Source organism: Brachycentrus maculatus, unplaced genomic scaffold (assembly GCF_059751285.1).
Source record: "Brachycentrus maculatus isolate JH-2025_06_01 unplaced genomic scaffold, ASM5975128v1 h1tg000649l, whole genome shotgun sequence".
NCBI lineage: Eukaryota > Metazoa > Arthropoda > Insecta > Trichoptera > Brachycentridae > Brachycentrus > Brachycentrus maculatus.
In genome coordinates this window covers 213,330-240,234 of record NW_028281385.1, presented here as the reverse complement: position 1 = coordinate 240,234, position 26,905 = coordinate 213,330, and the positions used below count along the sequence as shown (strand labels likewise).

Below are 26,905 nucleotides of genomic sequence, written 5' to 3'. Positions count from 1 at the left end.
TGACTCCACACTGGGAATCAAACCCGGGACCTCCAGAATGGTAGCCGTGCGTGTTGACCATTACACTACGGAGGCAGACATTAATTACTCGCCAATAATAACAAAAATGATAATAGCTTGATTATTAAGTACCCTTTAGGGTATACTTTAGTATGTATGTATTTATTATAGGAGGCACTGAATTTATAAAAACAGTATTCACCTGAAAAAGTATAGAAAAATAAATTCTATTTGCAAATTTAATATCAAGAGAAAAAACAAAAATAGTACTTAAGGAATCTTTTACTCCATAAAATTTATTGTACTTCAAAGTATTTCAAATTCTTGTATAGTAGTAAAATGTCCATATTAAAATAAATTTTCTAGTTTCAAACTTTTTATGTGAATTAAAGGCTTTTAATTCAGTGTTTTGGTTTAAAGTGAAATTATTAGTGAAATAAAAAAAACAAAATGTGGCGTGGATTTTATCCCGTGGATGGAAATAAAATGACATTATGTGCACAATACATAACAGATCCACCTACATGCATTTGCAAACAATCTTTTAAAGCACCGACCCCTACTGTTATACGTAAGAAGAAAAAAAATGAAATATGTAAAATAGTTGACATCAATCACCTTAACTGTATCGCTAAAATATCAATCCTTTTTACTCGTACTACATCTAACAGACTTTATTATTTTTTTTAATGAGTTAAGTAATGTAAGATCAAAAGCGCACAATGCAGAGAGCATGAAAACCCATAATAGTGCTGCAACACCAGATGACGTCTGTAGAACAGTAATATTTTGGATTTTTTAGACAATCAATCGGCGGCTATTTGCTGTGTGGCATGCTGTCTCCAAAAAGACTTTCCTATGCCAAGATGGAACAAAAAAATTCTGAGATATACCATGGATTTTGGTAAAACTCTCTATAGAAGATGCATCAAGTATCTACGTCTTAGAAGTAAGCTTACTTTTATTATTTAAAATCTAACTCACTGCCTTTTTGTATGGAATTGGAAGTTGTATCAATATGTAATAAGTTTAGGAATATACGTAGTACATATGCTTTAACTTGTGGTTATTACCGCAAAATATGGAAATTATGTACCAACAGCATGTTGAAATTTCTACCTGCATCTCTGTTTGAAGTGGAATTAACCTAATTTGGACTTGAATAAATTCAGCCATTATAAAATCCATGATAATTGTAAGCAGTTATCGCAAGAGTTGGTACTGGTACCATATGAGTGCATGATTAGCATGTATAGGTAAACTGTTGAATTAAATTGAATTGAAGTTATTCCAAAGCAGGTGGCAAAATAGAGAAGGAATATTAGGTACGAAAAGGAAAATACCAGAAATGGCTAGTATTAGCTTCTGTAATATTGCTAGTATATATGTATATGGTACAATATATGTTATTATTATTTTTGTAAATGTGAAAATTAAATAATTGCATTATTTGTATATAGGTAGCCAGTATGTTGGTATCGACGAAATCGTTTCCTGTTTCTATATCGGTGATACAAAATACTGCATCAAACTGGACGAGGCACTACGAGGAAAACTAGACCCTGAAATAGAAGATGAAAGAGACAAATTAAAATGGTTACCTTTAAAATTTCCATTTTACTAATTAATTAAAAATCCCAAATAAAAAAATTAAAAATCGTATAAGAATGTGTCAATTACAAAAGAAACATAATTTAAATTTATCTCCTGACGCAAAAAAGATCAAGCACTCTTCCTTAGACGAATCTGTGGAAAAATCAGAAAATTCAAAATTGAGACATTATAAAGGATTGAAAGGCTGAGTTAGGGATTGTTAAACTGATTTCGAAAGGTTCTTTAAGGTGGTTTGGACATGTGGAATGTACAGATCATCAGATAATGAGTGATGACTATTTGGCAAATGTGAATGGGAGAATACAAGGAGGGCAGTCAAACATCATAAGCCATAAATACTAAATTTTGAGCTTTTATTTAATTTTTTTATCTTAAGTTCCAAATGTAGTTAACCAGGCAAGTAATGGATCTTCCTCGAAAGTTATCTAGAGGAAGACCAAGGAATTCATGGGTGAAGCAGAAAGATAACATGATTCGAAGGCATGGCCTAGGTGACGTTATCCAGGACGGAAAGACCTATAACCCGAGGACGAGGAACGCTGACCCCAGCAGTCTACAAGGACAATAAGCTGGGATGTAGCCAGGAAGAAGATATCTTTAGTTCCAAATAACAAAAAAATATAATGCAGTAATTATTTTTCTCTTTGATGGAAAACTCGATCATCTCAAAACAATTGTAATGACAGTATGTTTTTAAAACCTACTCCTGTAAATTGTGCTTTGTCCCTTATCATTATGATTTTGGGCGTATATTTGGACAATATTAGGCTGATATGTAGAGAATGTTCGCCCAAGTGGTAATTCTCTTGTCAATAATAATGCACTTCATATTTCCTCAGTGTGATTCGGGCTGCGCTCTTAACTGGTGACAGCTACATCCTCACAGTGGAAAGAAACAACATTGCTCTGTGGAGCGGTGACTACGGTAAAGGAGTCCCCTGCACTCCTGCTTGTGCGCCGCCTGCATCTTCTTTCCTGTTTGACCCGCAGAGCTCGGCTAAGGGGACAAGAGATTGCACTCCTATTTACAAGTAAGTTTGATCCGTTTATTAATACTGAAATAAATAGTATTGTTTGGCATAAAGGGCTTAGTATTGTTGGGGCGGAGGCGCTCTGTTTTAGTTTTAGATAACTTACTTAATACAATCTGTATGAGACGCGGCCAATCACGCGTCCCTACAAGATACTGTATACCCCAGGTGGTGGTGTCACCACAGAGTGGCCGGGTTTACATTTATAATAATAATTTACTATAACACATTCATACTCGTAATGATATACTATGCTATTCTACCTCGGTATGGGTAAAAACCACCCCGAATGTGACATACGGTCTTTATTTAGGGGGTAGTACATTGCTTACACATACCGAGGTCCCTAAACTATTTTTATTTCTTATTTTCTATATCTCTCGCCACTAGTGGCATCGTCGGCTACACAATCAACTCTTACCAATAAATGGCTTTGTTTTCTGTTTACATTTTAGAAAAGACACCCCGTGCGTATCCCGATACAACTGTTTGGAGTATATGCTGGATGATGTACTGGAGATCATTTGTGGGATAGGAAGAAATAAAAGGATTTTTGCATTGACTAAGTTTACCATTGAAAATAGGCAGTACTTGGTAAATTACTTCCCTCTGTCTATTTTATAAAAGTGATTTAACAATTTATTGATTTTTTTAATCCCTGTTATGTCATGGCTTTCAAAATTCAAACTCGCAATGAAAAAATACATAAATAAATGGCCATCCTCACTCCTTGTATGCTATCCTCATCCAGTTAAAATCATAATGTTTTCTAGTGAATCACTGGTCATTGATACCTATATGTCAAAAAACTTATTATATACAGTGAAATCTCTTTCTATCGTTCCTTGAATAATCGTTTTCCCGGATGTTCCGTTTATTTCTTCTACCCTGATTTCATTTTATACATAATTAGATCGCATTGATCATTTCTATCCACCATTTTACTATCTGTATCTACTGCTACTTGTATTTCCTTGTGTATTAATTTCTTAATCCCGCATTCATTGTTTTCCCGCATTTATTGCTTATTTCAAAAGATCCCTTAAAAAATGATAGATAGAGGTTTCACGGTTATCATCTCCGTTAAAAATAATGGAATTTCCAATGATAATTCGTATCCATACTTACCACTTACCTTTGTAATATTTTATGAAATGTCTTGAAAATATTATATTAACTTTTCTTTTAAAGATATATAATTTTAAACATGTTTACACATTTCACTTTTTTTATTACATGGTTAATTTGTAAAAATGAATAAATGTAAATGCATGATCAATCATTTAATTTTATTCATTTACCCTTTTTTTGAATCCTAATGAATATTTGATAAAAATAAAGATTTTCACTATTTCGATGACAAACAAAATAACAGCTGGTATCAGCTGACCGAGGAATCAAAGATAATGGATGTATTTGAAAGAATTTCGTTGTCTTAAAATCAGTCATTATGACTGTTGAGAATTGGCATACAAATGATAATTTTGGTTGGACACATTGACACACAATTACTGTATATGTAAATAGTTTTAGTACATAAATAAATGTATTTCTCATACATATTTCCTTATTTTATTACAGGAAAGAAATTTCCCTGATAACACTGAACTCCAATACATGCATCACCACTGTAAGGAAGCTTACCTCGCTGCGGCTCAGTTTCAAAGGGGGAAAAAGGTTATATAAATTATAACTCTCCACGCCAATAAACAAATTAGTATATTACAGTTTATTTAGTTTCATTAGGTGGGATTTATTATCTCTTACATAACGAAAATCATAATAAATCCAGCCCTGTTATGCTGTCATGTTACTCATCTTCAATCTATCTGTCTGCAATCAATTTACACAATTTTTATCACGAATGTCGCATGTATTTGACATTTTCAGAAAGTGAAACATTTTTTTCTTCATAGAAACTAATGTTTTAATAATGAACAGTTTTTTTCACTAATGACAAAAATCAACTGTCCATGTGACAAATGACAAGCAGAAAAAAAAATTAAATGAACAGAAGCATAATAAACAAAGCAAAGTAAAAGTGTTTATTAGAATTCTCAATATATTAAAGAGACTTGCCAATGTAGCTTAAAAAATCCTTTGGGATACATGGAACTGATGAATATCCGACATGATATTGTTCAGCATAGCTGTAACTCTTCCAACGGGCTTGATTATCTGCAGATTGGTCTTGCATTATGGAATGTGAAACAATCTATGCCGACGTTGACAAGTAACTATCAGGTGCATGCAAATCCCCTTTTTTGTCCGCTTCCGTTGTGTAATGGTTAGCGTGTTTAGCTACCGTGCTGGAGGTCCCAGGTTCGATTCCCAGGGGGGGTAAAAATAAATATTAGTGATATTAATAATAATAAAACCCTTATCCGCACCCCAATGGTGCATAGGGCACTGTGTCTTATAAACGCAGTGTTATCATGATCGTTTTACTTATGAAGGAAAAATGATCAGCCCTCCGCTTCAGGTACCAGTCCATGGTAATATTGAATAAATATTACAGTGAAAAAATCACTTATATTTATTTTTACCCCCCTTGGGAATCGAACCCGGGACCTCCAGAACGGTAGCCGAGCGTGCTGACCATTACACTACGGAGGCGGTAATTACTGATATTACACTCTAATGTTTATTTAATATTACCCTGGACTGGTCCCTAAATCGCAGGAGTGATCACCTTGCCTTCATGTAAGTAACGATCGAGATAAAACTGCATCAATAGTAAACAGTGTCCTATGCACCATTGGGTGCGAATGAGGGTTGGAGATGAGAAACATACAAACCAATATTCGGTATAATTTCAGGATTATCATCGTACAGCGCAGCAACCGATACAAATCAGTACTAAAATACACATTCTTTCTGGTTACTGAACTGTTATAGGTGTGCGTGCATACCTCAAACAAACTCTCTCGGGTAGAGCTTAGGATAATATACCCATACTCTTTCGTGAGGGGAGCTTCTTATAAGCACTCAGTGCTCTGTTCTGTTGTCTGTTCTGTTATAGAAATGGAAATTTCCAAAAGTATATGAAGTGTTCTTGATGGGTTCCCGCAGGAATGATTTATTTTAACCTATGTACTTGTCTAAATATTTGAACTTATCCTTGTTTGTTATCTTCCGGGAACCTTAATTTGTTAATAAACAGATTAATTTTATTTCAGTTTACCACATCTCTGGATGATCCCAATGCTGACATGAACAACTTGGCTCCCAGAGGCAGCGGATTCTTTCTCAACCCATCGAAATTTCCCACGAAACAGGAAAAGTATTACGATTACATTTTCTAAGATTTTCATGGCTGAAACCGGTTTGCATGGCTTAGTTATTGTATATAAACCGTGCGATGCCTGTCGATGGGCATATGAAAAAAATTTATATTATCCACTGACACTTCGTGATGGAATTGCATTTTTAATTTATTATTAGATTAAAACCAATATTTTTAGCTTTTCCACTTTTTTATTTGACCAGCGACCGGGTTTCGTCGTTACCGACATCATCAGACTGGTGAGAGGCTTTACAAATTTGTATGTTATATATAAAAGAAGGCAGGAGTTGATAACCATGATTTGATATAATTTTATGAGAAATTAATTAAATTTTAGTGAATTTAAGTATTGTATGATATTTTAAATATTTTTTTATAAAGGTTTTTTGTATTGAAAGCACGATTTTATATAAAGTTAAAATAGATTTGTATTTTTTGTAAATGAATTTAAATTATGTAACGAGGTATCAGGAAATGCTGGTTGACGGCTCCTTCCACTAAGCTGTGGTTGTCCGGGGGGAGTCCGAAGTTCTCTGAAATGTAAATTTCCCGGCAGTCATTTCTTATCGACAAGACATTAAGGCATCTATTGTTTCTTTTCTAATGGGTAAAGTAAGGGAGAATGAATGTGTGTTACTTGATCATTTAATATGTCTTTATTATGACAATTTTTTAATCTATTTATTTCCAAAATTTCGAGCCTATCTAATTTTTTACCTTTACTACATTTGTGTAAGATTTTTACATTAAAATTTTTATCGAAATCATGATTTGACTCTATCAAGTGGTTTATCAACTTTTGCAAACCACTTGATAGAGTCAAATCATGATTTCGATAAAAATTTTAATGTAAAAATCTTACACAAATGTAGTAAAGGTAAAAAATTAGATAGGCTCGAAATTTTGGAAATAAATAGATTAAAAAATTGTCATAATAAAGACATATTAAATGATCAAGTAACACACATTCATTCTCCCTTACTTTACCCATTAGAAAAGAAACAATAGATGCCTTAATGTCTTGTCGATAAGAAATGACTGCCGGGAAATTTACATTTCAGAGAACTTCGGACTCCCCCCGGACAACCACAGCTTAGTGGAAGGAGCCGTCAACCAGCATTTCCTGATACCTCGTTACATAATTTAAATTCATTTACAAAAAATACAAATCTATTTTAACTTTATATAAAATCGTGCTTTCAATACAAAAAACCTTTATAAAAAAATATTTAAAATATCATACAATACTTAAATTCACTAAAATTTAATTAATTTCTCATAAAATTATATCAAATCATGGTTATCAACTCCTGCCTTCTTTTATATATAACATACAAATTTGTAAAGCCTCTCACCAGTCTGATGATGTCGGTAACGACGAAACCCGGTCGCTGGTCAAATAAAAAAGTGGAAAAGCTAAAAATATTGGTTTTAATCTAATAATAAATATGAAAAAAACATATTTTCAACTAGTTTTTTTAGTTGGAAAGTATGAATAACAACTTATGCACTTCTGCTTATACGAATTAACCACATATGTATTTTAAAAAGACACAATTGAAGGGGTTTTCCTGACCAATTTGATAGTTGATACTGTTGTGGCAACCCACACATCTACTATGGCAACTCAAATCGAGTGAAGTAACGAGCACACCACGGAGCCCGCAACGAGCGGAAACTAGCTCGTGACACTTCGCCGCAGCCCGTCCTCAGATCGACACGTATTTCAACTGTTCTCATATTAGAATCACGCGATTATTCTTAAGTATTTTCTTGATTGTAATTTTATAGAACTGAATAAATTTGTGTTAAAAGTAATCCGCTTTCATCTTGCTTCCCTTCTGATAAATTAAAGTGGTATTCAACTAGAATCCACACTGTAATTGATGGGTAGGGGCATGTTTTTGACATAATCTCTCTTCACAGGGCGTGTCGCTGTCGCCAGGGTGACGGGGTGGAGTTGAAGGGGCAAGTATTCTTGCAGAGAGGACTTTCGGGCTGTCCGGACCCTCAGGACTTGGGTGAGGAGTGCGAGGAAGAGCACGCGCACTACTCCCGGAGCGGAGGTCAGGGCTGTCTGGTGTTGGAAGCTAGCAAGAGCCTGATATAGTAAGATGCGGCGAATTATATGCAAAATGAAAAAGCGGATCCTCTTTTAAAAGGAATTATGAGTAGCTTCATAGTTATATTTAATGGATTTGTTAAGAAATATATATACTTACATAAATTACAAATGAATATCTATTGTCTTAACTTGTATTGTATGATGTCACAGTGTAAATGCCGACAAAGTAACCAAACATAAGTTATTGAGGATATCCTTGGCACCTAGAATTGTAGATAAACTGAATGGCCTGCCATGAATATTCACGAAACATTTGCATGTTTAAAGGATCTCTTAAATATTTTCTATTTTCTAAAACAGGGGTTCCCAAAGTGTGCGCCGCGGCGCCTTGGTGCGCCGTAGAAAGTAAAGAGAGGCGCCGTGAGTCGATCCTCTGTCATTATCCGAAACCACAAATATTCTCGGGTGCCTTTAAACCAACAATTTCTTCTTTTAGAGCTAGCATCTTTTTACCCTACTATTATTATTGTACCTATTCCTTTCGACTATAATATGTGTGCGAGGGCCGACCCAAAAGTAACAATAAAAAGTAAATTTTACACACTTAATTAAATGATTTTTTTTTGAAAATTTACACACTTATGTACCATGTTATGAGCCGAAAAATAAAAAAATTGGTTAAAAACGGTAATGTTTGGAAGTTTTTTTGACATTTTTGGTCTCCCGATTTTTACGTTTCAGCGATTTTTTAAAAACAACTTTTTTTTAAACAAAATTTTTTTTTTTTATTAAAAACCTTTACTGACCCTCAAAATACTGTCCATTACACGCAATGCACTTGTTCCAGCGTTTTTCCCACTGCCCAAAACAAGTAAAAAACTCTGAAATACTGATTGTTTACGTCAAAATTTCGCTGAAACGTAAAAATCGGGAGACTAAAAACGTCAAAAAAACTTCCAAAGATTACCGTTTTTAAACAAATTTTTTTTATTTTTCGACTCATAACATGGTACATAAGTGTGTAAATTAAAAAAAAAATCATTTAATTAAGTGTGTAAAATTTACTTTTTATTGTTACTTTTGGGTCGGCCCTCGTATATGCAAATATAGTCACATTGTCTTTTCCTAATAGCTTACTAAAGTAGGGCGCCATGACAAAATATTAAACTTGTAAAGGCGTCGCGGGCTGAAAAAGATTGGGAACCCCTGATCTAAAATATCATCCAAAATTCTGCTGTTGTGGGAACTAAATACTTAAGTAGATAATTTTTTGTAGTTAGTAAATATCTGAACATTTTATTGCTTGTTTTATTGTTTTATAGTTATAAAGAATGTTGGGGATCCCAGGCACTTTCTGTAGCGATTCTTGTACTGAAGAGGATAGATTCCAGAAAAGCAAGCTCTTGGGATAGAGAACTGATGGATGAAGTCGTCCTCTTGGGTTCCGAAATGTACTTGGTAGGCCTAAACTGCAACAGCACGTAGGTAACAGAGACATGGCATTGACGTTGTTTCGACATGGCGATGTATTGATTGGTGATTGTGATGTTCGTCAGGATTACCGACGGGCATCGTGCAACCAAAAGCGGCCCACTCTGCTGGGGTTGTGGGGCTGTCTGTGTAAGGGCGGCAAGTGGGGCGGCTGGGCCGGGCGCACTGCGGCGTGGGGCCGCGCCCCCGGCCTGCCTGCGCTCGTGGCCACACTGCTTGCGTCCAACGGAAGAGGCATACTGCAGGTGAGATGTCATCGCACTGACCTGCCTAGATACATATAATTTACTTATATCTGGAATTATTTATAACATGTATCGCTTTCCTAAATATCGTTTGTAATATTTTTAGTATCCTGGAAAATTGGACATAGCCATATGGAGAGAAAAGGAAAATTATTACTGTTTTATTCCACACGGCCTGGAAAATAATGTAAGTGAAAAAGTAAATTGATTTTGATACACTCACACAGACATTATTAATTTCAGTAATATGATTGCATTATGCCAAAATTTATTACGGTATCATGATCCCTGTTGGATTGCAGACGACCCCTCCGCGAGTGTTGTGCTTCCATTCGGAGTCATTACTGGCCTCGGCTCTCGGGGACATACTGCCATCTGCTGCTGACATCTGTGTCAGTAGAGTCGACTTCAGTGTCAATTCTGAGGAAGAGCCCATGGACGACACGGAAGGTAATGGACTGCTATTCATTTATATTGTTGTTTTCATATGAAATTTTGATTAAAAATGAATATAATCAACACTCATTGAATAAATAAACCAGATCTTTTGTAATGAATAATATTCCCTCTAATATGCTTCAAATAAAGAAGTAAATGAATCTAATTTAGGGAAATTAAGGAGTAAGTGTTCCCACAGAAAATGACAAAAATGAACCTTGTGAAAATGTGATGGTTGTCACGGGATGTTTTTGCCAGTGTTGAATCCTGTTAGGATGCATATGGTCTGGTGTTAAATTCATTATGTACCCAAAATGTCAATGCATCTTTTCATTTCATTTCATGAAAACCATTTCCAAAAACAGGAGCACTTTTGGACCACGTAGTAATTCCATGAAACATATATTTTTTGGGCACACAACATAGGGTTAAACAAACATGCATAAGTTTGATATGATTTTAAAATATGGTTTGCAGTATCTACTTTAGTTTTTATACTACAGCATATGGATTTTTTTACAATTTCCTTCTACATCTTACTTACTCATTTTAGACAATAATCCCCTTGGATATTTTATTGCTGCATTAACTTTAGATATTTTTATTATTTTTGTTTTCCGTGTTAAAAACTTTAGTGCAGATGATTTCAGGAAACTTTTTGGGACAGAGCAGAAGTATCCGGAACTGAAATCCGGTCTTTCCATCGCTGTTGGTCTTGTGGCACTTTCTTTAGATCACGGGATTCCGTCATCATCATGGGAATCTATAGACATCGATGAGGTAAATTGGAATCCATTAGAAGAGAGCATTACTCCGATCTTCGCAATTTATGTCTAGCTGGCAAGATACATAGTTATAAACTGTGGTATCTGTACTGTATAATTTTAAATCCAGAACTTAGCCCGATTCTACTTGCCAAAACCATGCATACACTCAATGATGCAATTGCTCATAGACATAGTAAAATGTCATTTCACATCATTATTTATTTTTTAGATTTTTATGAAGAGAGTTAAATAATCACTTCATGTGTAAAGTATGTCTAATTCGATATTCCTCACAGATTGTAAACAGAGGTCATGCTATGTTCGAAGAGATGATATCACAAATAAATGATGCAAATCAACGAGAAGTTTGTCTACATAATCTACCAAAAACCTTTTCCATAGATGATGTCGGTTTTGTAGAAACAGAAGTCATACACAACGCTGTTGTTGGTAAAGTAAAATGAATTTAAAACTTTGCAAACCATTTATTTTTTACAACACAAAGAAAGGATATTAACATCCATTCATAACTGCAAATATCTAAAATATTCACCTAAAAAATTGTTTTTGTTGTCTAAATTGGATTCTTCCCATTAGTGAAAAGGGAAAAGCTATTTACTTTACAAAGTTTTCAACAGATGCCATTTTCAACCAACATGGATATGGTTGATGAAATATATAATTTATTATACAAATCCAAAAATACAGAAATTCGGTAATAATTTCTGGATAATGCGTTTTATTAGTTCAATTTACAAATTAAAAAAATAAAATAATAAAACAGAATTTCCTCAGTATTGTGTATGATTTTTTTAGGACTTATGTACTGTCCATCCGAAAAGAGTGAGACACCCAATCTGGAAAAGGGGCTAACTAAATTCTTCAAGGATAACCGCCACGGTATTCTGACGGCACGAGGCAAGTCCCTGGCGGTTTGGAAGAGCTTCGACAACTTTTTCTATTGCCTGAACCACAAAATGGACGAATTACAGAATGGTAAGTTGAAAAAAAATTACCGCACATACAGTTTTTAATTCAAATCAATTTATTCCGCATTAACAATGAAATTTTTATGAATATAGTTTTAAGATAGATAACACATTTTTATTAAAAAAAAATCAAGTAAAACAATATATTTTCTGCGGTTTGTGAAATAATATGGCAGGTGCGTATATTTTTTATTCACTTCCTCATGAAAGAGATTTGTGGCCCTCGTGGACTGTTTTTACAATGTCTTTCTATATCTTCTGGCAGTCTGCAGTTCCACAAACCCCCGCCAAAATAAAACCTGTTCCACTCCTGACTTAGTCACTCCAGCAAATAGGCACACTGCGACTCTATGCTGCCTACCACAAGCTCTCAGTTCTTCTGGCCAGATCCCTGATATACTGGAGGATATACTCCAATGCTAAAACTGAAGAAAAAAACAATCATTATGAAAAAATATAAAAGTCTATGTAATTGGTACTTAATCACAACTGTCATCAAGAAAAGGCAATTTAATTGACTTGGCCATGTACTCCGCATGCCTCCCGAGAGCCTCAATCAAGCTTGCCTCTTTTACAAGGCACTAGGTTTGCGTTGCCCAGAATGACCATTGCTGACAATTCGTCGGCAGTTATCGTCAGAGCTTCGGGACGCGGGACTGACTTGGGAGGATGCAAAGGAGCTGGCAGCTGATAGAAATTAATGGATACTTTAATAAGTGACATTAGATTCAACCATATACTTTATTCTCTTATTTTCTCAGGCATAGCTGGTACATTTTACCTTGTACGCCTTGTAAATGAGATGGCCCTATCTCAATATGTGGAAAGTGATCTTCCCTTATCAAATGATGATTCCTTTAGTATCAGCGCTATAAACATTCAACTTCTGAAAATCAACAAAAGTACTGGTCTCGTGGATCTTACACTGGAGGTAAATGGAAGAACATACTTTAACTTTAAGAGGTATTTAGTGCTCACCATTGGGCATAGGCATCCATTAAACTCTGCCAGTGATTTCTATCAGATCAGCAATTTACTTTTTAAAAACTAAGCTTTCAGAAAATTGCTTTCAGTATCTGCAGTCACCTACTAAAAAGATTAATCTGTTTTCTTGTTTGATTTTTTCAAGGGTGAATTTGCTTGGATAGAGAACAAGGAGGGTCAGGTTGCAATTTTGAGGTCTTGGGAGTGCGCTCGCAACTTCAATGAGTGTTCTCTTCCTGCAGCTGTCATGTTCGGCTGCGCTTCGACCCTTCTAGGTCCAAACAAAATGACCGGACACCATCTTAGCTCCTTGATAGGTGAGAGACTGTATTCTTTCATTCCGAGTTTTGCTTTTTGAACCCTGGATTATTACTGCGAATCGACCGATCCCAGTAAAGTCACGCACATTCCTAAACTAGGATAGTTTTCTTCTGCCAATGACATGTCTTTCCTTATCTCTTTTCTTCTAACCTATATCCTCATTACTGAAGATGGTGGTCTTTTCTATTTTTAATAGAAGATATTACCATCCAAGGTAGAGATGGTCCTGCACCATCCTCGGGGCTTTCAAAAATGACAGACCTGTGGTATCACCCAACAATATTGATTTTTCTAGATAATCAGAGATTGGCTGTTTTAACAATTAAAATAAATTTCAGAGTGTGGTGCAGAGTTCAGTAGACGTCTGAGAAGTAAGTTTGGCAAGTTTGACACGACTTTAGGAGACTTTCTCAAAGACGATGATGTCACATTTGGGATCCACCCCTTTTCTGTTTCATTTGGCCCCAAAAAGTTTATTGTATTTGACAAAGAGGCCAATTATGACTTTGAAAAGGTAAATAAAATGTTCTTATAATTATACACATACATCTTCCATACCGAAGAGTAACTAGATATCTGCACAAGCCGTAATAGGTGTAATCACAAATGCTATTTAATTTGTCAATGCACCAAAAGGTTGATATAAAAAGGATTAGCCCGATTCATAATTATTCTAATAAATTACCGTCACTCTGTAATCCTCGTGCTTTTGTTTTGTTTATTGAAATTTCGTAGAAACTTTGAATAATATATTTTTTACACTTTGTTTGTACATTAGTTCGCCCGATTGAGAATTGGTTTTTTTACTATCGTTAAAAATATTAAATATTAATATTAGAAATAAATAAAAAAATAATCTTCATTAATATTTGATCACTAATATCAAGTTTTAATATTTTAATTGGGAAAATTTAAAGTTAAATTGACAACATAATTACGTTTTATTGTATAAAAAAATAATTGTTACCCACTTTTATGAAATATACCTATAAAAGATGCATATCTCATTACATTGAAACAAGGTAAATATTATATTAATTAATGCACCCCGTGGCCGAATTTTCTCGTTATACTCTTGTGTGTTTTGGCTCTGCAGAAATGTACGGAGAATCGCACCCCCTTGAAGTATGACGCTACATCTCTAGGACACTTCCTGGAGCGCACGTTCCAGTGGCGCCACTGCCAGCAGCTGTTACTAGCGGTGGACCGCTCGCTGTGCCTGTGTGTGTGGCGCGCCTGGCCCGGCGGCCCCGTGGCGCTGCTGCACCCCGTGGCCAACCTGCCGCCGCCGCAGCCCGTTCCCCCGCCACAGATCGGTAGGTACTTCTTTTCATTTTCAGTGCCTCAGCTGTCAGCTTCCCATATGGATTCTTACAGCTTAAGTGCCGATCGGTCCAATTTATGAAAGACATTTTTCAGTTGCAACAATACCAGCCGAGAACCCGAATGTCGCCTGTAAGCCACCAGAAGCGAATCTTGCTAAAGGGGCTTGCAAGGGGACCGTGTGCGTGTTTCTCTATCCGGCGCTTCATATTCTAGCTAGACATATCGGTAAGTGCTTGAGGAAGAATAATAACTTTTATGTTTAGTATTGCAGCAATTTAGTATTGTCCGCCTCCGTGGTGTAATGGTCAGCGTGTTTAGCTACCGTGCTGGAGGTCCCGGGTTCGATTCCCAAGGGGGGGGGGGGTGAAAATAAATATTAGTGATTTAACACTGTAATATTTATTTAATATTACCCTGGGCTGGTTCCTGAAGCGGAAGAGTGATCACCTTGCCTTCATGTAAGTAATGATCAAGATAACACTGCGTCAATTTGATGCAGTGCCCTATGCACCATTAGGTGCAGATAAGGGTTATAAATTGCAGCAATGAAGTGCGTAAATCTTATTTAGAATATTTTGTGAATTTTGAAAAAACCTTAATATTTGAAAGAGGCTCGAGCTCCCGAGTACGCAGTTACTTTTTTGTCGATAAAGTTATTTCGTAAAATTAAAATCTTTTCCTCTTTTAAAAATTTGTTGGAAAAAATAATCATTTGGATGACTTGAAATCTTCATCCCGGCCCTGACTATGTGACTAGAATAATAAACTGAAGATTTTAAGGAGCATATCTGGCAAGAGTCTATGAGATGGAATAAGGAATATCGGGATAAGAGAAATGTGTAAGATCCAAGACGTCTTTAGGTGGGGAAGACAATGAAGAAGACGATGGCATACGAGGAGAATGGAACCATTCAGATTCCACCACATTGCCCTGCACAGCCAATCTCAAGGTAGACAGCTCCCGGGCAGACCACCAAAGAGATGGATTGATAGCTGGAAATCAACATCGCAGGAGGCTAATCCCTATTATAAACAGGCCACAAGGCCTACACCAAGTAGAAGGAGAAGAAGAAAATCTAAAAGCCCGCAAAAGTTTAATACATTTGTTTTCAGTGCTCTGATTGTATTTTCAATAACTAAAAATATTTTTTCTGTCTCAGGAACTGTTTTACCATATGGATTCACCGAAGGGAGATTGACAGTGTACCCTCTGAAAGTTAATACGGTTGCTGGTAGTATTCTTTGTAGTCCAGCCCCACCGATCATTGAAGGTACATCATATTTCCACCAATAATTGAACAACCATATTATTGTAACTTGTGAAACATGCATATTTATGCCATGTGACAGGAATGCAACACAATACAATGATTTCATCTGTTGTTGAAATTCTTACGTTAGGTAATTAGAACTGGCCTGGGACTTTTAACTTCGAAATGTAGATAAATTTTATTTGTTTTCCAGTTGGTAAAAGATAGGTATTCCCTTATTTTTTGTTCTGTATTTTAAACTTTCCGACAATATTGATCAACAACCAGTGTCGGGTTGTGGTCCCGTGGCTAGTGTCGCGGACTCTTGAGTCAGAGTTTCTCGGTTCGATCCCACTCTACCATAATTTGATACCTATTTCTAACAATGAGCCGCTTAGGCTCATAGAAATGGTGTAAAATAAGTATTTTTGTTAAAAAAAATTACAAAATTGAAAAAAAAATCCAGATATGAAGAATCCAGAATCCTACCATTTCGCTGCAATTCCAAAACTGAAACATTTATTCATGTATGGTATATAAGATTCTTTCCAAATTATTTCACATACTCGGAAATGCCTCTTTTTCATTTTTATGCTTATCTACACCAGTTGCTCCATAATATTTAAAGTTAAATTAATAAATAACACTATTGTAATCCCAGTTCCATTAAGTATCAGAGTGTTATTAAATTTATTAATTCATTTCAGAAAGTCCAATACTGCCTAGTTTAGGCAAGAATATGAAGGTGATTGAACAAGGCCTGTGGGCTCTTGTTGGCGACACGGACACTAGCCGAAGCCCTGTAAAAAAAAATGACAGAAAGGAATTGGTAAAAAATGCTATTATAATATTTTTTACCTCTTAAAAATAGTATAGTAGACTGTACTGTATTCTTCTTCTTGGTTTAGACCAGTTGTAGAGGTCCTCACCAAAATGTTACATTTCCATTATAAATGATTTTAAGTAATCAGGAATTCTAGCTTGTAAAATTGATAAACTTTGATACGATTTAATGATTTTATTTTGGTTTAACACAGTATTGGTTACGTTTTGTCGCAACTTTAATTAAGATTTCGATAAAATACAGTAAATAGAACAAATTTGCATTTAAATGATTTTTTATGCAATATTGGAAATGTAATTTTTTGGTGAGAACCTCCACAGTTGATCTGTCATCTTCTGACAGTGGCATCTCCTGCCAGTAGACTCAAGTTATCCTTATACCTTTTGGCAGGTTGTCCGGGAAGACAGCAGCCAGATAGTTGGAGATGCATCACGGATTTCACGTCTTTCAACGCCCATTCTTTCCTTGTATGGGTGCCTATTTCTTCTTCTTTCTCTTCCCCATATGTTGGACATAATTGTGTTTCAGATACTGTCTTTTATTGTATTTCCTGAAAGGATCTTGATTTTATCCATAAAGGTTGTTACGATCCATCAGATTGTGTCTGAGGAGGCATTCCGAAGCAGGATTCTTCTACAACTTTAAAAAGTCTTTTTACTTACTTTGTTATTTATGGTTTTAATATATACACCTTGAATGTAAGTTTGTTATGGATATACAAGTATTAATTATTGAATAAATTTATTTGATTTGATTTGATTGTCTCGTGATTTTTACATTAATTTATTTTCTGTTATAATTCTCTATTTGTTGTATTCAGGACTTTGCCAGCGCCGTGATTGGCATAGTGACGGACACTATTGAACCGAGTTATCACTGGGACTCGGAGATGCTAGACATTGTATTACAATACGGAGAGCAGCTGTTCTTTACCAAGATACCAGGAGAGTGTGAAAAAAGGAAACCTTTGACTGTAGCCACCAACTTTTTCATATCTGACTTTAAGGTATAAAAACAAAATTCGTATTACCAAACGCTTCAGTATGTTTATACAAAAAACTCTGCAAAAACACAGTAAAATACTTTTCGGGACATCTATGCACCAAGAAACTAATTGCTGAGTCAATTTTGTTTGTAGTATGTCATTGTCATGGTAGTGCACACTACTATGACAAATACATACATAGTATAAGAAAACTCTTATTTTTTTTTAATTTTCTTAAACTCCTATCCACACCTGGATGGTATATAGAGCACCGCATCAGATTGAAATGTTGTTCACCTGATCATCAATTACAAAAGGGCTAGGTGATCAGTCCCGCGCTTCAGGTACCTGTCCAGGATAAGTATATTGAATAAATATTATTGTAAAAAATAACATTTTTGGAATCCCAGTACCCTAAAGTGCTAAATACCACTTACTGTCCAGTACACTACAGGAGTGGACAATTAGTAGTATACAACTTACACAAGTTTGAACTAGTAGGAATATGCAACTCTGATGATAAAATGATTTTCCAATTGTTTGGCCTTTTTTCCTGTAGGTATACAGAGTTCCTTAGCATACATTTAAAATATTCCATCAAATTTATTCCACTCCTATAATCATGTACACTATGGAGCGCAGAACATATCACTTTGCCTTCAAATAATAATTAACGACCAGGTTAACACCATGTCGTTCCAATGCCTTTTGATAGATAAACACTGCTTCACATTGTCATTTTTTTGTTGATTTGTTAGTGAGGAATAAATTATTATATATTTTTTTTACAGGTTAATCTTGACATCAAGACAGATCTTCATATAGGAGACATCCGTGCTAAGGATGATGAAGATGTTATGAGTGTGCATAATGCACTCAACGCTTTCTTTGGGGAAGTAAGAATTATTTACTTTTCAATAAAATTGTCATGATTCGGAAAACCCTTTTTATTTACAGTACCAATCTTTCGGGAGGTTACAGTTATTCAATGAATGGCGCTCCATCTAAAATTTATTCAGAATAAAGTTTGATCTTTTGGGACGCCTGAAAACAATCAGGTTGAGGGTGCCAGGAGCCAAGGAGCCAAAAGTCAGCACTGTGTATTTAGATCAGCTATCGACACTATGTGTCTTCCAATGTCTCAGGGCTGAAATTGTAGTGAAAATATTATGTCCACTTCAACTACATAGTACAGATAATGTGATATTTTATTTCTTAGTCACTCTAACGTCTTAAGTATTTTAAAACTGGTTGACGCATATGCTACAATGTAGAAGTCAATTTGATATTATCATTTCACTGTAATTCCACCCCAGGAACAAAATTTTATAAAAGGTCTCAATACTCATATCTCTCCCAAAATGCACACAAGCTATAAGTTACGTCATTAGAATTCATAAAAAATATGGTAAAATAATATGTTTTTATGATTGATAAACAACAATTTGCAGCTGAAAATTGCGATAAATAAAATGATTAAGTAATACATATATTATACAGTTGGGAAAACAATACACCCAAAAATTAAACTATTAAAAACATTTTGATCAAATCATTGTTGTTAGGCAGTATCCCGTAGCTTAAGAATAGGATACTAAAACATTTGCTCTTATTCAGTCTGGACAGTCTATAGAGGCTAAATTTAATTAATGTCTGTTTACTTTACAGGATGGGTGGGCACATGGTATACTGGCTTCCAGGAATTATATTGTGAGTGTTTGGTTGATGGATGAAGAACACTACAGCAAATATAGATATGAGAAAAAAATGATAGAATTCAGAAAGTTTGAACAGGAACAGAAAGAAGAACTTAAAAGGCAGAGAAAAGAAGAAGCTAGGAAACTCATTGAAGGTGTTATCTCTTCTGTTGTGGTTCTGGGTGATGAGCCACTCGAAGGGAATGGCATAATAGAAATCAAACCAGAAGATGAGAGTGGCGGGGAAGATGATGAAGAATTTGGCCAGGAACAAATAGAGGAAGAAAAAATATCCACAAAGGAAGAAGTTCTGTTGGTTAAGTCACAAGAAAGGTTTTATCCTGACGAATTCGATGTAGCTCCGAATGATGTGGTGATGATTGACGTAATCAAAGCCGCGGAGATAGTGTATGCTCCTCCGGAGCTGCCAAAAGGTAAAGGTAAAGGTGGAAAGAAAGGTAAAGAAAAGAAAGGAAAGAAGGATAAAAAAGGAAAAGGTGATAAGAAAGGAAAAGGTAAGGAAGAACCGGCGCCTCCTGCAGAAGTAAAAAAAGAACCAACAGACATGCCCAGAGAAAGAAAGATGGAAAAAACGAAGTCCACCACTCCGTCTAAGACTCAATTAACCGCCGGTGATGGGCATCAACCGGAAGAGCAGGCTGAAGAAGTGGAAGTTAAAAAGACAAAGAGCCACGAGAGTAGATCTCTCGTTAAGTCTTCAGAATCAAATAGTGATGTACCAAAGTCGGAACCCAGCGTAAGTGCTACGAAGGATAAGTCCCAAACAGAAGTCAAGTCCTATACCGAGGCAACAGGAGAAGAAGAAATTAAAGAGGACGTTGTGAAAGGAGAAGATACAGAAATTGTAGAAGCCGGAGAAGTCAGTGCAATAGACGATATGCAAGATCTCCAAGATATCGATGTTGAAGAAATTAAAGAAGAATCAGTCATGGAGATCTTATCCATCTCCAGCTCTATACAATCGGTGATGGAGCATCTTATTCAAGGTGTAGAAGAAAACATTGAAGATGATGATAGATTGGCTGATGTCTCCCAGTCCCAGATACATTTTGAGAAAGATAAGTGCATTATTTTCATGTGGGATCCGCACGGTTATTGTTCGGAGAAGTTACACATGGGGTATGGTAAACCCTCGCTCGTGGCATTTGATAACACTCAAGCTTTGGCTGACTTTTTTGTGACAAATACCCTTGAAACGGGACCAGGATCAAACAGGTAATACATTTTCTTAATATAATCCTCAAATATTTAAATGAAACAATTATCCTTTCGATGCTAAATCCCAGGGTGGGTTTAGTCTCATCGTAAGCTCTCCAGCGGTTTATATGCTTAGTCATATTAGTTCCCGTTCCCATCTTTTAAGGTCCGCTTTTCGGAGCCCTTCTTTTCGGCTTCTTTCAGAGTCTTCAGCAAGTCCTATTTCTAGTATGAAAACAGTTACCTAATATCACCCATCCATTTTGATAGTGAGAAAAGTGTAGGTTTTGTAGAAGTTTTTTGAAGACTGTGAATTTGTTGCAAGTTTCTAGTTGTGTGAAGATATTGTATTTATCATGTGCATTTTCAATTTTGATTCGCCGTGACATGGTCTTGGGTTCGTTAATGTCAATTGTATAGTGAATTTGAGAAAGATTGTGTGATTTCAATTGTCTAAGTGATTTTTTTACCACAATCTTAAGGTCAGTTTCTTAACAAACCTGTGACAAAATGTGACACCACTACAATGAAATTTAAAACACCTATTACCTGAACTGCATCAGCAGTCTGTGACTCTAGTTAAAGGTACAAGTAAAGATAAACCCCGTTGGACACTTGCAACTGTTATTTGATAGGAAATTGAGTTTTTTCTCTTACTTGCAGACATTCCTATAATAAAGAGGCTTTGTGGGTTATTCCTACTATAAATGAGAATTCGCCTTGTACTCTAGCGTTTATGTCTGTTTATAGGTTTACGATTAGTGGTGTGAAGGCGTCGTGGCGCCGCAAGACTGCGGAGGAGCGCGCAGCAAGCCCGCACTGCCCAGACCGACCAGGGGCACCCGTGCCGTCGTGTCGCCGTGCAGAAGGCGCAGCCACGGCCTACGTGCACGCCGGACAAGGCCGCTCCTACCTGGTGGGCAGAGACAGAGGTTGCAGGTAACTGCATCCAATGGCACATACATTTCCAGGAAATTGAATCACAGAAGAGGTAGATGTGGAGGAGGTTAGGAGGACTTACAGAGTTTATTGAATGAAAACAGAGCTGGCCACAAAAATAGAGCTGGTTTTGCGTTCGAGCTACTTAATAATACTCTGTCTAACAGATTTCCGAAGCCTTCTGAAAGGGAAGAAGAATCAAATCTTGCGAAAATATACAAATATTTGAACAATATTTTGTTATTTTAACAGGATCTCAATAGAATAATACTTCCATATTTGTATGAGATGGTAGGCAAAATTTCATGTGGTGCGTAGATTATGTTTGGTTCTGTAAAATTTTATACTGTCAAAAATATAGACAATCAATTCTTATTGATTATATTAAAAATAAATTTTATGTGCGATTCAATTTTATGATACGGTGATAATGTGAAGATTACTCATGTTTTGTAAATGTCAAGTGCGTAAATGTCATATGGTCTCCACAATCTAATTTCAAATAACTCAAAATTTGTAAATATCAAGGTACTATCTAGTTCTAAATCTACTATCTAGGTCAGCCATACTCAACCTGCGGCCCGCCAAGCTTTTTTGTGCGGCCCCCAACACATTTATTATCAGGAACATGATTTACAAAATCTGGCATTCTATAAATATAGAATCGTATATCTTGAGATTTATTTCAACTTTGACGTACAGACATGGAAACCCGAAGAGGATGGTCGTTGTCGTGTCAACATCAGATCTGGTATAAGAGTGTTGCTACTGCACTTGCTAGATTTATTCCCAAAAAACAAACATTTGACAGACAAATATGCGACAAATATTATTATTCTGTTTTGGTCATATTTTTATAAATATCAAATGGTTTTCCAAAAAAACGGGGGTGGTGGGTTTCATGATATTTTTGTCATACCAGTATAGTGTTGCGGCCCGCGTAGCTTTACAAATATATGTATGCGGACCGAAGAAAAAAAAGGTTGAGTATCATTGATCTAGGTAAATGGTCTCCGCAAGCTAAATCCAAATAATCTTGTCCCATGCCATATCATTTGCCAACCTAAGTAAGTTCATAATTCCAAATAAGTTACACTGAGTACAGATGATGAATGGTCAGCAGACTTACGTGCTGTCAAAATCCCAGGGACACATAGTGTAAAAATCAGATATAATATCGTGGGTATACTGGCAAAAACACATTAAACCTATAATCCCCGTTATTTAAAGCCTGAATAAAATACCCACTATTAAACTTAAACTTGAATTTACTTTTAAAACCACAAATATAACAACTACTAAGTGTATTTTGCCAGTTTGTAGAACGTTGAAAACTTTATAGTATGCACCATTAAGTCGAAATCGCATATTTTCGAGTTAACGTTTTGTGCCAGTACACTCACGATATACCAGACAACTCTCTGGCACTTTAACTAAATTCATTTGACATTTAGGTGCAAGTTGACCGCAGTCAGGGATTCTATCTGCTGGGCTATCGTGGCCACGGTAATGCGGCAACTCCTCGACATCAGCTTGTGGAGCAGTGCAGCCCTTGAAGACATTGCGGCTATCAGTAATGAGATCCGATTTGCTTCGGAAAAGAAACTCGGATGCGATTTCATAGCTAAGAAGGGAACGCTCCATCCTACCCAGGTGAATATAAAAGTGCATTTTCAATCTAAAATAAAAATTATAGGCAAGGCGCATTCTTAAAAGAAATCACCACTTATATAACACCGTCTTATAACTCTAGCATAGTTAGGTAGATACTGAACTGAGAAATTGGTGTCGCAGGTTCGATTCTGCTGATCTAAAATAGAGACTTTACAGGTTATTCTTTACAATCATTTATTATGTTATGATTATTTATTTATAGTAAAACAATTTTTTTGCAATAAAATTTTTATCTTTTGACCAAATGATGGGAAGGTCACTACATTGGAGCTATGCAGTATTATCTTGATTGTTAATTACACAAATGAAAGCAATATATCTAGAATGATGAATATAGGTGTGGAATATATTTTATGGGATTCAGATAATGTAAGCGAAAGAGCTCGGGGTGAAGGACAATACTGTTATGTGGGAAAGAAAATCGAAGAGTAGTAGGTAAGGAAGGGTGAATGGCCTCAATAATTTAGGTACTCGGACTGACAATTATAAACTAATGTATTCCTTTAGGTTATATTATATTTACAAAATAATTTAAATAATAATTTACAGAATGATAATTGAAGATTGTTTTCATTTAAAGGTTATAAACGACTTCCTCCTGGAAAAGAAGTACGTCCACTTTCAGATAGAAGAAATATTCAGTCAAAACATTGATACATGCGAAGACGTATTAGAGAAATTAAGGTAATAAAAATTTGTAAATCCCTGTGACCTTTTTCCAGATTTTATTATTACAGTTCACAATATTATCCATATTTTTTAATATTGTATTTTCTTTTATTATAGATAAATCTTTTAATTTATACCTTAAATTTTTAATATATAATCAATTGTAAGTAAACTCATTCCCTTAATATGAGAAGTCTTGTACTTTTCGGGTGGTATCACGTAAAAAAATAATATTCCATTTATAATTTATATTTTCATTGTGCTTATGTAAAAAACATTTATATAAACAAAAAATGTATTCAAATCAAACATGAAACAGAGCTAAAATAAATTTCTGAAAAAATGTTTGCTTTATTTCAATAAAATGATTCTGTAGATATTTTTGTCATATTAACTCTTTCCACTCTGACCATTTTTTCTCATAACTGATCAGCTACTCTGATCAAAAAAATGCCACGTTTTTCTACCATTGAAATAAATATTTTGGTTCCCTAATTTTGGGACACTCCGTCTGGCAATTCATATGACCATGTTAATTAAAATTAACTGTATTTATCTGAAATATTTTTTGGTAGAATATACGTGGATGATAGAGAAATCAGTGATTAAAGTTATACCTGCGCCGGCCCAGACATTGTGGCCCACGGAGCTGCCTACTAGATTCATACGGGCCAGAATGTCTGGCCTACAGAGTGGTAAGAGTTAAATGACTTATCATTGAGGGATCAAGTTGAGTTTCAAGTGATTTCAGAGGCTAAGTATGCAAGTTTTAATTGACTTTGTATTTAGATTGGCGCTGGAGGCATTCTTTGCGAGCCGTGACCCTTTGGGAATCCTCTACACGGGAGTGCACGGATGTTGCGCCGTGTTTAAGTCAGGCGCCTCCAACAAGCAGTATCTGGCCACCAACTGGCCCAAAGAACACGTCCTCATGTACAATAAACCAGAAAATCTGGCCATTGGGTAGGTGAATACAGAACACTCGTTGAATTAGGTCTCTAAATGTAATCTGTAGGATTGACAAGTTTGCTCATTGTGTCTAAAGTCATAATTCCATATTACTCATGGCCTTTGTGACATTATGACGAGTTGTTAGTGTTGTATTACTCTACCAGGTAGGAGTCTCTCGACACAATAAGCCTCTCAATTCCTCTTCGTAGCATGGTGGAATAAACTACATTTAGCTCATTTGGTGCACCAATGGCGTAATTACACTTTTAGAAATATTTTACTCATTTTTGCGCCATTTACCTCAATTCTACAATGACACTCGCACCTCTTGCAACATTTTACCATAAAATCAATTCTGTCGATGTTTCTCCCGATAAATAGTCTTTCGGCACATTTTGACATATTTAACTTGTTTTTAAAACAAAGTGTAATACGTCATTGTTGCACCAAATGAACGATTTTTTTTAAATACGTTTACAAATAAACCTTTAAAATACTATATTGATTTTTTCTTCAGGTATCTCTCAATGATAAACGAGATGAGCCAGTGTGCAACTGAAGTCAAGCTATTCAAGGTTTATATGACAATCAAGAAGAACAGCAGTGTAGCATAAAAATTATAATTATTGTGTCTTTAAAAAAATGTGTAAAATAAAATCAATTTTATGAAAAGCAAAATTAACACTTTTATTGTATCTAACTGAACCTTACCCCAACTCTGTACTGTGACGGTAAGTATATTTGACTCTCAAGCACGAGAACTTTGATTCAATTGAGAATTGAATCAAAGTTCTCGTGTTATTTTTTTTGTCATGTTGTTTTTTGTGTACAATGTACACAAAAATAGTAACGATAAAATACATTTAAAGCATAATAATAATCATATTGAATTCACTTTATTTATAATCAAGATTCAAAGACTTTCAGAAGATGTTATTATTTTTTTGTTTTAAACGAGTCCTCACTTTTTCCTCCTGAATTTTTGACAACCTGTTTTTTACCATTAAACAAGGCCTTTCAATATTTCCTTTTAACTTTTTGATTTTTTTTTTAATAATGTAAATAAAAAATAATATAAACTAAAATAAAATAAACTATTTAAAAACATTCCCATAATCGTAATAATAAAAATTTGATGGTTTTATTAGTAGAACATTTTTATCATATTCATTAGATTCTTGCACCAGTATTTTTCAGTGTCCCTTATATGTGGTAAATTTGCATCGCAATCACGTTTTCACTGTCATTTTAATTAACTATCCTTTACTAGACCTAGTATTTTAATTGTGTTGTAAATATATATAAGTAATGGAGTATCTTCAAGCTGCACTTATCCCTCTTAACCAAATTGTAATGTATAGCGCAGTATATATTGATCGTTAACTTCATGACAGTTTTTTTTGTTTGTTGATAAAGGAATAATCCGCAAAGCTTCTATTTTTAGAGGCTTGTCTGCAGGTGAGATATTAAGGATAGGGAAGGTAAATATGAAAAATACATCACAAACACCCAGACTAATTGAAAATGAATCTTTCTTGAATTTATTTTGCAATTGGCGGGAATGGAACCAGCGACACCATTTTTGCAGTCGAGCGTCTTGCCAACTACACCACGGCGCCTGCCTAGTAATCAGTGTGATCAGTTTTGAGAAGCTTTAAATAACAGCAAATATTTCAAATGTGCGATAGTTACCTAAATTTGTATGGCTAAGCAGTGATAGTCCAGCAGACTACCATGTTTTAGAAAGGTATCCAAATACTTACGGAGAAAGAAAAACCCAGACTTTCATCAATTTCATTATAAATTATGCATTTTAAGGTTTTGAATCCTTTAAAAAAACACATTGATTTTGTCCGCCTCCGTAGTGTAATGGTCAGCACGCTCGGCTACCGTTCTGGAGGTCCCGGGTTCGATTCCCAAGGGGGGTAAAATAAATATAAGTGATTTTTTTCACTGTAATATTTATTCAATATTACCCTGGACTGGTACCAGAAGCGTAGGGCTGATCACCTTTCCTTCATGTATAAATGATCAAGATAACACTGCGTTTATATGACGCAGTGCCCTATGCACCATTGGGGTGCGGATAAGGGTTTTATTATTATTATTAAAAAAACACAT

The 26,905-nt window shown here is 35.4% G+C and overlaps 1 protein-coding gene across 1 annotated transcript; it reads left to right on the top strand.

Moving 5' to 3' along the window:
* Positions 1-270: 270 nt before the first annotated feature.
* LOC148300838 (uncharacterized) lies at positions 271-25,453 on the top strand. The gene is made up of 30 exons (XM_088274225.1): positions 271-571; positions 803-949; positions 1,461-1,596; positions 2,454-2,645; positions 3,101-3,239; positions 4,227-4,322; positions 5,825-5,928; positions 7,858-8,040; positions 9,319-9,454; positions 9,553-9,732; positions 9,839-9,919; positions 10,035-10,182; positions 10,811-10,950; positions 11,234-11,387; positions 11,754-11,933; positions 12,688-12,857; positions 13,056-13,227; positions 13,570-13,745; positions 14,328-14,547; positions 14,651-14,782; positions 15,718-15,828; positions 16,515-16,636; positions 17,472-17,657; positions 18,428-18,532; positions 19,305-20,569; positions 21,302-21,490; positions 22,945-23,143; positions 23,745-23,848; positions 24,623-24,796; positions 25,302-25,453. Exons 1-30 carry the CDS (start codon positions 451-453, stop codon positions 25,396-25,398), a joined length of 5,559 nt encoding a protein of 1,852 aa, XP_088130351.1. The 5' UTR covers positions 271-450; the 3' UTR covers positions 25,399-25,453.
* The last annotated feature ends 1,452 nt before the right edge of the window (positions 25,454-26,905 follow it).

What these genes read in the sequence shown, in the direction of transcription:
- LOC148300838 (XM_088274225.1), top strand. Translation starts at nt 451, where the DNA reads ATGTGGCGTGGATTTTATCCCGTGGATGGAAATAAAATGACATTATGT. An exon ending in GCCCATGGACGACACGGAAG is followed by an intron (nt 10,183 to 10,810) that starts GTAATGGACTGC and finishes ACTTTAGTGCAG; the next exon opens with ATGATTTCAGGAAACTTTTT. An exon ending in TTTTCATATCTGACTTTAAG is followed by an intron (nt 17,658 to 18,427) that starts GTATAAAAACAA and finishes TTTTTTTTACAG; the next exon opens with GTTAATCTTGACATCAAGAC.